The 13,100-nt window shown below is 36.7% G+C and overlaps 1 protein-coding gene across 1 annotated transcript in view; it reads left to right on the forward strand.

Moving 5' to 3' along the window:
- The window catches only part of BRIP1 (BRCA1 interacting DNA helicase 1), a 186,402-nt gene that overhangs the window by 90,904 nt on the left and 82,398 nt on the right, over positions 1-13,100 (forward strand). Inside the window, exon 14 of the mRNA XM_020902076.2 lies at positions 597-758. Within this exon, the coding sequence (XP_020757735.2) occupies positions 597-758 (162 nt within the window). The remainder of the gene's footprint in view (positions 1-596; positions 759-13,100) is intronic.

Here is a 13,100-nt window from a genome sequence, read left to right on the forward strand (position 1 = left end):
GTACCATCCCTGATGTCTTATTTTGGATTCATTTCTAACTTACTCATTTCCTTTGTTCCCATGATCCAACAAAATTCTGTTACATGGTTAATTTTATAAAGGTATTGAGGAAATAAGTAAAACCTATTTTCTGTCATTCTAAGAGAATTCAATCTGCCTGAAGAACTTTAGGCAGACTTCAGGTCTACCTAAAGTAAAACTTCTATAAATTAAATCTGGGCTTCCCAGGTGGTGCAGTGGTAAAGAATCCGCCTGCCAGTGCAGGAGGTGCAAATTTGATCTATAAGTTGGGAAGACCTCCTAGAGGAGAAAATGGCAACCCACTCCAACATTCTTGCCTAGAAAATTCCATGGACAGGGAAGCCTGGCAGATTACATTTCACAGGGTCGTGAAGAATTGGACATGACTGAGTGACCGAGCACCCTTGCATACATAACTAATTAAAGATAATAGGAAAAAGCCCAACAATTTAAAAATAAATTTTCTCTAAAGTCATTGATCTCTTTTTCACATACACAATTAAGGCTCCCAACTAAATGCTAATTTGCCTGCCTTATTTAGGTATAACTCTAATTCTGACGTACTTATATTCTAGGTTTGGGTTGGCACCATTGGGTCAGGGCCCAAGGGTCGCAATCTCTGTGCTACCTTCCAGCACACGGAAACATTTGAATTCCAGGATGAAGTGGGAGCACTTTTGTTATCTGTGTGCCAGACTGTTAGCCAGGGAATTTTGTGTTTCCTGCCATCTTACAAGGTAAGGGAATATTTTTGTTTACTTTTGCATTTGAATAATCATATGGCATTATCATGATAAGCTTCCTAGGATCAGATGCAACAGAGTAATTACAGTTTTTTAAGCATCATATATTATTTTGCTTTTTATTGGTTAAGATACTGCCTGCTTATTCTGTCACTGTTTTACTTGGAAGTCCAAAAGACTAAAGGTATTCAAGCATTTTAGTGGGCTATTTTGTATACGTGATTTTTATTCTTGGGGCAAGTTGATATTTTCTGATTAAAGGAAAAAGGATCATTATTTTTCACTTTGATAGACTATTTGAAAATTTCAAAATATGAATTTAAAATATGATTTTCTTTAATGCCCATCTTTTTGCTTCATGTATTTGGCTAGGAAAAAAACTTTTTCTTGTTTTTAGAGTCATTCTGAGTTTTAATATTTTCAGGAGTTAAATTGAGTTATATAATATATTTTAGTCCTCCTAATACTCAAAGCATTAAAACCACACATAATTCCTGAGAGTAGTATCATATTTTATGAAAATCTAAGCTAAATTTCAGTGTAGAGGTGGTATTCCCTTTTCTTTTTTCATAGGAGGTTATTATATATATAAGGATCATAGTGTAGTGTATTTGAATGACAATATTGATACCTTTGGCTCTTGTGTTGTCTTTCCCTCTGTATACATACTGCTATGGTCTGATGTGTCCCTCCAGATTTTATATGTTGAAATTCTAGCCCCAAGAGATGACATTTGTAAGTGGAGTCTTTGAGAGATGCTTTAGGCATGGTGATGTAGTCCTCATGAATAGAATTAATGACTTAAAAAGAAGCTCCAGAGAGATTTCTTGTCCTTTTTACCATGTGAGGTCACAGTGAGAAGGTGCCACTGTGAACCAGGAAGAGGGCCTTCACCAAACATCACTGTGCTGGTGCCTTGATTTTGTACTTTACACCAATCAGAACTGTGATAAATTCTCTTGTTTATAAGCCACTCAGTTCCTGACGTTTTGTTATAGTAGCTGGAATGGGACTAAGACACATACTTTGTGTACAAAGGTCCTGTAAATACTGTAGATAAACTGAAGGAATTACTCTCAGGAGAAATTTAATCAGATAGGTTTCTCTTTTTTTTTTTCCAAGAATATCTAAAAATGAAACGGACATAAACATATTGAAAATTCTTATTACAAAGCAATATTTATTACAGAGTGAACATCTATCCCAGAAGTTATGTGAGGGAAAACTAATAATTAAGCCTGGAACTAAGGAGAAGCAAGCACATTAAGAAACCTTTTAAATTAACACAACAATGTAAATCAACTATACTTTAATAAAATTTTAGAGAAATAAAACTTTTTTATATTTACCAGTCACAATCAAAAAAATGAGCCTGGAAATCCCCAGTTAAGTAAATGAACAATTTCACTTTTTGTTAGTCTTCAACAAAGTTTTTAATTACTGATTCAATTTTACTAGCTTTTAACATCTTCAGATTTTCTGTTTCTTCTTGATTCAGTTTGTAGATTGTTTGTTTCTTGGAATTCATCCATTTTATCTAGGTTATCCAATTTCTTACCTTATGTTAGTTTTAGGTTGTTTGCTTTCCTTTTTCTCATTCCTTAAGGTGTAATATTTGGTTTACTGGTTTAAAATCTTTGTTTTTTTCTAGTGTGTGATTATAGCTATAAATTTTCCTCTTAGGAGTGCTTTCTTTGTGTCCTGTATATTTTATGTTTTCATGTTCATATTTGTAAGATATTTTCTAGTTTCTCTTGTGAGTTCCTCTTTGACCTATTGATTGCTTAAAAATTGTGTTGTTTGAGTTCCTTAGATTTGTGAATTTTCTACCTTTCTTTTATTATTTATTACTATTTTTAGTCCATTGTGATTAGAAAAGATATTTTATATGATTTCAGTCTTTTAAATTTTATTATGACTTGTTTTGTGGACTAGTATGTGGTCTTTCCTGGAAAATATACCATGTGCGTTTGGAGAAAATGTGTATTCTGTTGTTGGGTGGTGTTCTATATATGTCTGTTAGGTCCAGTTGGTTTACAGTGGTCAGATTCTCTATTTCATTATTTATCTCTGTCCATTTCATATTCATTATTGGAAGTGAGATATTGAAATCTGTTATTGTAGAATTATCAGTTTCTCCCTTCAACTCTTTCATTGTTTGCTTCATATGTTTTGGGAGCTCTGGGTTTGGTTTTTGTTTACAATTGTTATATGTTCTTCATGAATTGACCCTTTTATCGATATGTAATATCCTTTGTCTCATAACATCTTTTGATTTATTTGTCTTATACTAGTAATGGCATCCTAACTTTCTTTTGGTTATTATTTGTATGGAATCTCTCTTTCCATCCTTTCATTTTTGACCTTCACATCTTTAAAGTGAATCTCTTTCTGTTTTGAAGTATAATTTATAGTATTATGTTAGTTTCAGGTATATAGCACAGTGGGTTTTTTGCAAATTATATTCCATTTTAAGTTATTACAAGATGCTGGGTATAATTCCTAGTTCTATGCAGTAAATTCTTGTTACTTATTCATTTTATCTATAGTGGTGTGAACCTGTCAATAAACTCAATTTATTGTTATCAACATATAGTTGGATCATCTATTTTTATAATACATTCTGCTATATCTGCTTTTGGATTGGAGAGTTTAATTCACTTACTTTTAAATTAATAAATGATAAGAAAAGACTTTTTTTTCTGGCTGTGGAGCTGACTGTGGCTCAGGTCATGAACTCGTTATTGACAAATTCAGACATAAATTGAAAGTAGGGAAAACCACTAGATATTAATGTATGACCTAAATCAAATCCCTTACAATTATACAGTGGAAGTAACAAATAGATTCAAGGGATTAGATCTGATAGACAGAGTGCTTGAAGAACTATGAATGGAGGTTCGTGACATTGTACAAGAGGCAGTGATCAAGACCATCCCCATGAAAAAGAAATGCAAAAACAAAATGGTCTTTTTACAAATAGCTATGAAGAGAAACTGAAAGGCAAAGGACAAAAGAAAAGATATACCCATTTGAATGCAGAGTTCCAAAGAATAGCAAGGAGAGATAAGAAAGCCTTCCTCATTGAATCAGTTCTAATGAGATGGATGAAACTGGAGCCCATTATACAGAGTGAAGCAAGCCAGAAAGATAAAGAACATTACAGCATACTAACACATATATATGGAATTTAGAAAGATGGTAATGATAACCCTATATGCAAAACAGAAAAAGAGACACAGATGTACAGAACAGACTTTTGGACTCTGTGGGAGAAGGCGAGGGTGGGATGTTTCGAGAGAACAGCATGTATATTATCTATAGTGAAACAGATCACCAGCCCACGCTGGATGCATGAGACAAGTGCTCAGGCCTGGTGCACTGGGAAGACCCAGAATAATCGGGTGGAGAGGGAGGTGGGAGGAGGGATCGGGATGGGGAATGCATATAACTCCATGGCTGATTCATGTCAATGTATGACAAAACCCACTGCAATGTTGTGAAGTAATTAGCCTCCAACTAATAAAAATAAATGAAAAAAAAAAAAAAAAAGAAAGCCTTCCTCATTGATCATTGCAAAGAAATAGAGGAGAACAATAGATGGGGAAAGACTAGCGATCTCTTCAAGAAAATTAGAGATACCAAGAGAACTTTTCTTGCAAAGATTGACACAATAATGGACAGAAATGGTATGGACCTAACAGAAGCAGAAGATATTAAGAAGAGGTGGCAAGAATACTCAGAAGAACTATAAAAAAAAGATCTTCACGACTTAGATAATCACAATCGTATGATCACTCACCTAGAGCCAGACATCCTGGAATGTGAAGTCAACTGGGCCTTAGGAAGCATCACTATGAACAAAGCTAGGGAGGTGATAGAATTCCAGTTGAGCTATTTTAAACCCTGAAAGATGATGCTGCGAACGTGCTGCACTCAATATGCCAGCAAATTTGGAAAACTCAGCAGTGGCCACAGGACTGGAAAAGATAAGTTTTCATTCCAATCCCAAAGAATGCTCAAACTACTGCACAATTGTACTCATCTCACAGGCTAGTGAAGTAATGCTCAAAATTCTCCAGGCCAGGCTTCAACAACACGTGAACCATGAACTTCTCGATGTTCAAGCTGGATTTAGAAAAGGCAGAGGAACCACAGGTCAAATTGCCAACATCCTCTGGATCATCGAAAAAGCAAGAGAGTTCCTGAAAAACATCTATTTCTGCTTTATTGACTATGCCAAAGCCTTTGACTGTGTGGATCACAGCAAACTGTGAAAAATTCTTAAAGAGATGGGAATACCAGACCACCTGACCTGCCTCCTAAGAAATCTGTATGCAGGTCAGGAAGCAACGGTTAGAACTGGACATGGAACAACAGACTTGTTCCAAATGGGGAAAGGAAAACGTCAAGACTGTATATTGTCACCCTGCTTATTTAACTTATATGCAGAGTACATCATGAGAAACGCTGGACTAGATGAAACACAAGCTGGAATCATGATTGCCGGGAGAAATATCAATAACTTCAGATATGCAGATGACACCACCCTTTTTTTTTCCCATTCTCTGAGTTTTTATTTTTGGTTACTGTTTTTACAGTCCTTTGTGGCCAGGCTTGCTACAGGGGATCGACAGCAAAACCCCAGTTGGCTTGGCCTCCGACAGTAAAGATGAGGACTCAACGTGTCAGTGAGGAAACCTCCGCCTTGGAGGCAGGTGGGACTGTGGTCCCAGGCTGCTGGGAGCCTCAGGGGCTCGGTTTTCAGAGCAGATGACACCACCCTTATGGCAGAAAGTGAAGAAGAGCTAAAGAGCCTCTTGATGAAAGTGAAAGAGGAGAGTGAAAAAGTTGGCTTAAAATTCAACAGTCAAAAAACTAAGATCATGGCACCTGGTCCTATCTCTTCATGGCAAATAGATGGGGAAACCGTGGAAACAGTGAGAGACTATTTTTGGGGGCTCCAAATTCACTGCAGATGGTGACTGCAGCCATGAAATTAAAAGACGCTTGTTTCTTGGCAGAAAAGCTATCATCAGCCTAGATAGCATATTAAAAAGCAGAGACATTACTTTGCCAACAAATGTCCGTCTAGTCAAAGCTATGGTTTTTCCAATAGTCATGTATGGATGTGAGAGTTGGACTATAAAGAAAGCTGAACACCAAAGAATTAATGCTTTTGAATTGATGGTGCTGGAGAAGACTCTTGAGAGTCCCTTGGACCGCAAGGAGATCCAACCAGTCCATCCTAAAGGAAATCAGTCCTGAATATTCATTGGAAGGACTGATGCTGAAGCTGAAACTCCAATACTTGGGCCACCTGATGCGAAGAACTAACTAATTTGAAAAGACCCTGATGCTGGGAAAGATTGAAGGCGGGAGGAAAAGGGGATGACAGAGGATGAGATGGTTGGATGTCATCACCGACTCGATGGGCATGGGTTTGAGTAAACTCAGGGAGTTGGTGATGGACAGGGAGGCCTGGGGTGCTGCAGCCCATGGGGTCACAGAGTCCGATACAACTGAGCAGCTGAACTGAACTGAAGAAAAGATTTCAGCCATTTTATTATTTATTTTCTATATGTTTTGCAACTATTATGTCCTTTACATTTCCTCACATCATTACCTTCTTTTTTGCTTGAGTTTTTTGTAGTTAAACATTTTTATTCTTTTCTCATATTCTTTCATATGTATCTAATAAGTATTTTCTTTGTGATTACCATGGGAATTGCCTATAACACTTAAAGTTATAACACTGATTTTTTAAAAAACGTATTTAATTATAGTTTGTTTACAATGTGGTGTTAATTTCTGCTGTACAGCAAAGTGATTCAGTTATATATGTGTGTGTGTATACACATATATATTTTCATATTTTTTCCATTATAGTTTCTCTCAGGATGTTGAATATAGTTATCTGTGCTAGACAATAGGACCTTGTTGTTTATCCATTCTATATATAATAGTATGCACCTGCTCTTTCCCTCTCCCCTTTGATAATCACAGGTCCATTCTCTATGTCTGTGAATCTGTTTCTGTTCATAGATAAGTGTCATATTTTCATTCCACATATCAGTGATATCATATGGTAATTTGTCTTTCTCTTTCTGACTAACTTCACTTAGTATGATAATCTCTAGGTCCATTTGTGTTGCTGCAAATGAAATTGTTTCATCCCCTTTTGTGACTGAGTAATATTCCATTGTATATATGTACCACATCTTCTTCATCCATTGGTCTGTCAATGGACATTGAGGTTCCATGTCTTGGTTATTGTGAATAGTTCTGCTATGAACATTGGGGTGCAGGTTATCTTTTTTAATTATAGTGTTGTGTGGATATATGTCCAGTAGTGGGATTGTTAGATCATATGGCAATTCAATTTTTAGTTTTTTGAGGAGCCACTGTATTGTTTTCCATAGTGGCTGTACCAGTTTACATTCCCACCAATAGTATGGGAAGATTTCCTTTTCTCTACACCCTCTCATTTGTTATTTGATGGCTAAATTATTATTTATACAAATTGACATGTCATGAGTTTTTAGTTTGTCAGTTTTTTAAAAACAGTCTTATGTTGTAGTTTACATTCTCAACAAGCTTTTTCTTCACCTTCATGAAATCTAGAATATTTATAATGTACGTGCAAGAGGCTGACAAGAGTTCAACTAAAACAAATTATCAACCAAGGAAAGAAGGGAAAGATGTGACAAGATTTTTAAGTGCTAAGCAAAATAATAAAATTCTGTTTTTAACTAATGAATAATATGTATATACAGCATTAAGATCAGAATGCTATGAACATCAAATGTTATAGCATAATGGACATAATTGATAAAATATTGTTTTGTTTTATAGATGTATAACTCAGTTTTAAAACATATCTAAATATAATGACATTGTAAACAACTTCTATGAAAACATCAATAACTATGAAGATAAATCAACTGAAGTTCATAAGCATTAGCCCTTTTTATTTTTTTTGATACTTTGATAAGCTGCTAGGGCCAGGGCTTCCCCATTGACTCAGCAGTAAAGAATTAGCCTGCAATGCAGGAGATGTAGGTTTGGTTCCTGGGTCGGGAAGGTCCCTTGGAGTTGGAAATGGGAACCCACTCCAGTATTCTTGCCTGGAGAATTCCATGGACATAGGAGCCTACTAGGGTACAGTCCATGGGGTCACAAAGAGCAGGACATGACTGAGCACGCACACATGCTATTGATTTTTCTGAGATACGTTGTTTCGTATATATTTACCTTATCTTATAACTATAAAAAAAAAATCTAAAAAGTGACAATTGTAACCTGGCTTCCTAGTAAAAGTACATTTTCTAAAAAAGTGAAAGTTTAAGTAAAAATTTTTAAGTGTTGGCTTTATTATAATAAACATTGCATAATTAAATGTTACTTTGATAGAGTTTTAATACCATATAATTATAGCATATGGTTGTTAAAAGATCCACAATCTGTGGATTGTTGGGGTTTTTTTTCTGTGTGATTAACATACTAAAAATGTATTTATCATGAGGTATGAGACTAAAGACATAAAAAATTTTGAAAGTTTAATGTGTTACTGAGAGTAATTCAGTTCAGTTCAGTCGCTCAGTCGTGGCCGACTCTTTGCGACCCCTAGACTGCAGCACGCCAGGCCTCCCTGTCCATCACCAGCTCCTGGAGCTTGCTCAAACTCATGACCATCGAGTTGGTGATGCCATCCAACCATCTCATCCTCTGTCATCCTCTTCTCTTCCTGTCTTCATTCTTTCCCAGCATCAGAATCTTTTCCAATGAGTCAGTTCTTCGCATCAGGTGGCCAAAGTATTGGAGTTTCAGCTTCAGCATCAGTCCTTCCAATGAATATTTAGGGCTGATTTCCTTGAGGATGGACTGGTTTGACCTCCTTGCTGTCCGTGGGACTCTTACTTCTTTACAAATAATAAATGTTTAAAACAAAGCCAGTGAAGAATCAATATTCTGGCACAGAGGAGAAAAGTTTTATTAATCTATAATATTTAGATAGTTTCTACTATCTAATCACTCATTTTGAGTCCTGTTGCATTTTATTAAATCTTGAATTTTTGAAAATTCAGAAGCCTTCGGCTGGTGTTTCCTTTATTAAAATTTTTTCTTAGTCTCAAATGGGGCTTCCTTTCTATTTTTATATAGAAAACTTTTGTTTGAGATATAATTCCCATACCCTTTTACAGTGTACAATTCTGTGGGTTTTAATACATTTACAAAGTTATACAATCATCACCACTGTCTAATTTCAGAACAATTTCTTCACCCCCAAAAGAAACCTCTTATCCAGTAGCAGCTACTTCCCATTCCTACCTCCTCATAACCTGTGGTAACCACTAATCTACTTTCTGTTTCTGTTAATTTTCCTTTTCCAGATGTTTCGTGTAAATGAAATCATTCAATATGTGGCTTTTATGTGTAACTTAGCATAATATTTTCATAGTTCATCTGTGTTGTAAGAGGAGTCTACTTTATTCCTTTTTATGGATGAATGATATTCCTTTTACTTTCAGTCTATTTGTATCTTTAAATTTAAAGTGTGTCCTTTGTAGATAGCATGTAGTTGGATCATTCTGCTAATCTCTGCCTTTTAATGAGTGTTTTCTTCATTTAAATTTAATTTAATTATGGGGCTTCCCTGGGTAAAGATTCTGGTAAAGAATCTGCCTGCATTGCAGGAGACCTGGGTCTGACCCCTGGGTCAGGAAGATCCCCTGGAGAAGGAAATGGCAACCCACTCCAGTATTCTTGCCTGGAGAATTTCAAGGACAGAGGAGCCTGGTGGGCTACAATCCATGGGATGTCAAAGAGTCGGACACGACTAAGCTTACTAACACACAGACGTTGATAAGATAGTTTTTACAGTTGCCACTTTGCTGTTTGTTTTCTGTATGTTACATTTCCCTCCTCCTGTTCCTCCATTGGGACTGCCCCTGTGGCTCAGGGGTAAAGAAACCTGCAACACAGGAGCCACAGGGGACACGGGTTCAATTTCTGGGTTGGGAAGATTCCTCTGGAGAGTGCCATGTACAGAGGAGCCTGACAGGCTACAGTCCACGGGGTTGCAAAGAGTTGGACGTGACTGAAGCGACTTGGCATGCACTTATTTCTCCATTACTACCTTTTTTTCTGTTAAATATATATTTTCTAATGTGCCATTTAAATTTTTCTAGTATGACCTTTTAATTCCCTTAGTGTGTTAGTTGCTCAGTTGTGTCTGACTTTTTGCAACCTCATGGACTGTAGCCCACCAGGCTCCTATGTCCTAGGAATTTCCCAGGCAAGAATACCGGAGTGAGTTAACACTCCCAGCCCAGGGATCGAACCCAGGTCTCCTGCATGGCAGGCAGATTCTTTACCATCTGAGCCGTCAGGGTTAACTGATTTTAATGGTGGCTCAGATGGTAAAGAATCTGCCTGCCATGCGAGAGACCCGGGTTTGATTGCTGGGTCAGGAAGACCCCTGGAGAAGTGAATGGCTACCCACTCCAGTATTATTGCCTGGAGAATTATATGGACAGAGGACCTTGGTTGACTACTGTCCATGGGGTCACAAAGAGTTGGACACGACTGAGTGACTAACACTTTAATTCCCTAGCATTTCTTTTACTATGTATTTTTGAGTTATCTTAATGGTTGTCCTGGGAATTAAACAGTTTATAAAATGTAGTTTGAATTGGTACTAATATAATTTCAATAGCATGTAAAAACTTTGATCTTTTATAGTTATATTACGTTCTACTTTCTCTGTCCTATTATTGCATAAGATTATGTATTTATACATTGTTGCCTATCAAAACAGATTTATAATTATTGCTTTATACATTTGTCTTTTAAATGAGACAAGAGACAAAAATTTACAAGCAGTATATTTACACTGCCTTTTTATATTTACCTATGTTATTATCTTCACCAGTACTCTTTAATTCTTTGTGTAGATTTTACTTACTGTCTGGTGTCCCTGAACACTCATTCTTTTATTAATTAATTAATTTTTGGTTGCCCTGGGTGTTCATTACTTCACATGGACTTTTCTCTCGTTGCAGAGAACTGGGGCTACTCTAGCTGTGGTGTGTGGGCATCTCATTGTGGTGGCTTCTCTTGGGGACCACAGGCTTTAGGGTGCCGAGGCTTCAGTGGTTGCAGTATGGAGGCTCAGTAGTTGTGGAGTGTGGGCTTCGTTGTTCTGCAGCATGTGGGATCTTCCTGGACCAGGGGTCAAACCTGTGTCCCCTGCATTGACAGGTGGATTCTTATCCACTGCACTACCTGGAAAGTCACCTAAACACTCATTCTTTTTTTTTTTTCCATTTATTTTTATTAGTTGGAGGCTAATTACTTTACATCATTACAGTAGTTTTTGTCATACATTGAAATGAATTAGCCATGGATTTACATGTATTCCCCATCCCGGTCCCCCCCTCCCACCTCCCTCTCCACCCGATCCCTCTGGGTCTTCCCAGTGCACCAGGCCCAAGCACTTGTCTCATGCACCCAACCTGGGCTGGTGATCTGTTTCACCCTAGATATAAACACTCATTCTTAAATAGAGTCTCCCCTGCAGCTCTCAGTTGTAATCCATTGTCACTATCCTGGAGCCCTGTTGATGTGATGGTAAGGTGTTGGGAATGGGGAAGCCTTGTCTAATTTTTTAATTAAGTCTCAGTCTTTTAGTGGGCCTGTGTCCCTGGACTATCTCCTTCCCATATGTTTCTCAGCTCTTTATTCATTTCCTTAGATGAGATAGGAAGTCTAGAGGGAGCTGAAGTTTGGGTAAATTTCCTTTCCCCCAGTTTGGATAAGGCTCTGGCAGTCTTTTCCCTTTACTGGGAGACTGGCCTGAGTTATGGAGAATGCTTTGAGTGTATTCGAAATGGCTGTTTTTTCCCTCTCTCTGTCATAAAGAAGAGGGTTTTTCTTGACTCTTTACTGTGAAAACCTTGGTAGGGAATTGTTTCTGGAGATAATATCTACAAAAATTTGGGGACTCCCTAAGGATGTGGCCTCTAGGAGTTTGTCACTATTACACTGGTACACACTATGCCTCCAGCAGTTTGTCAAAATTATCTTTTAAGCATTCCTACCAATTTATGGTTTTAGTGTCTTCCTCTTCCAGTAAGAAGTTCTCAATCTATGATTCTCAGTATTTGCTGTCTCCAGTTTTTAGGATAGTGATTTGTCTTATGACCTTAGTTCTCTGATGTGTCCAAGTCGTTGATTTTCAGTTTGTTCAGCTTTTTTCTTAGTGTAAGATGGGTATGATGACTTGTGAGGTCTTTACATTGGAGCTGAAAGTAGAAGTCCTAATTTTATCTTTAAAAATGTATTTTCAACTGAATTTCAGAATGGAGATATAATTTACCTAAAAGACAAATCCAACAAATTGTAATGGTCGTTGCATCTTTGTCAACTGTTACACATTACAGTGGCTAAAGTCATTGAATATCCTCTTTTGCATTTGGAAGGGGTTTGACATTGCAGAAGACATGAGAGCTCACATTTGAATTTATTTTGAGGGGAAATTTGGCACATACAAACTTAAGTTTTCAAATCACATTGCAGTGGTAAATAATTTTTTCCCATATGTGTAGATAATTGCAATCCATGATTTATTTAAAACTTTACTCTTTCACTGAAAAAAATGAATTTCCTTTTAGTACAAACTACAATATTTGTGTAAGGATGAAAGTGGGAAAGTTGTCATTCTAGATCCACCACCCCCCCTTCTTTCAGAGCCTTCTGAAGTAACTAAATATTGTAATATATTCATGAAGAGTACCATTCCTCCATTAAGATCAATTTGATTTTCACTCTCTATTGTCATTTAACTGGTGGCACCACTTCCTTAAAACTCTTTGAGAGATCATTTTTATGGGTAGAAGAGTTTTTAAACTCTTCATGGATAGAAAAGTTTCCATTAATTTTGAAAAGTGACTCTCTGGTGCCAAAGTAACAACTTGGATCTTCATATTTGTACATTGCAGAGTCTGATTTTCTTTTACATTTTTATGAGTAAAAACCGTTTTCCCTGAGGGAACATTTTGCATTCACCACTGAATGTCAGATAAGGAATAAAATGCAAAATGTTTCAGTCTCTAGTTAAAATTTTTGTCAATATTGTTTAGTAGTAAATTTGTATGTTGAGAAGTTTGTAATGCTACTAGTTTGATGTTTCTGATTTTTAAGCTGTACTACATTTAATTTAAAGAAGAAACCAAATTGTTCCATGTAAAACATTTTTCTGTTTTCTTATTTAGACCCTTGAAATTTCAGTAGATTATGGATTTGCCTTATTGTGAGCGATCAACTGAGCCTTTT

This window comes from Odocoileus virginianus, chromosome 17, assembly GCF_023699985.2.
Source record: "Odocoileus virginianus isolate 20LAN1187 ecotype Illinois chromosome 17, Ovbor_1.2, whole genome shotgun sequence".
Lineage (NCBI taxonomy): Eukaryota > Metazoa > Chordata > Mammalia > Artiodactyla > Cervidae > Odocoileus > Odocoileus virginianus.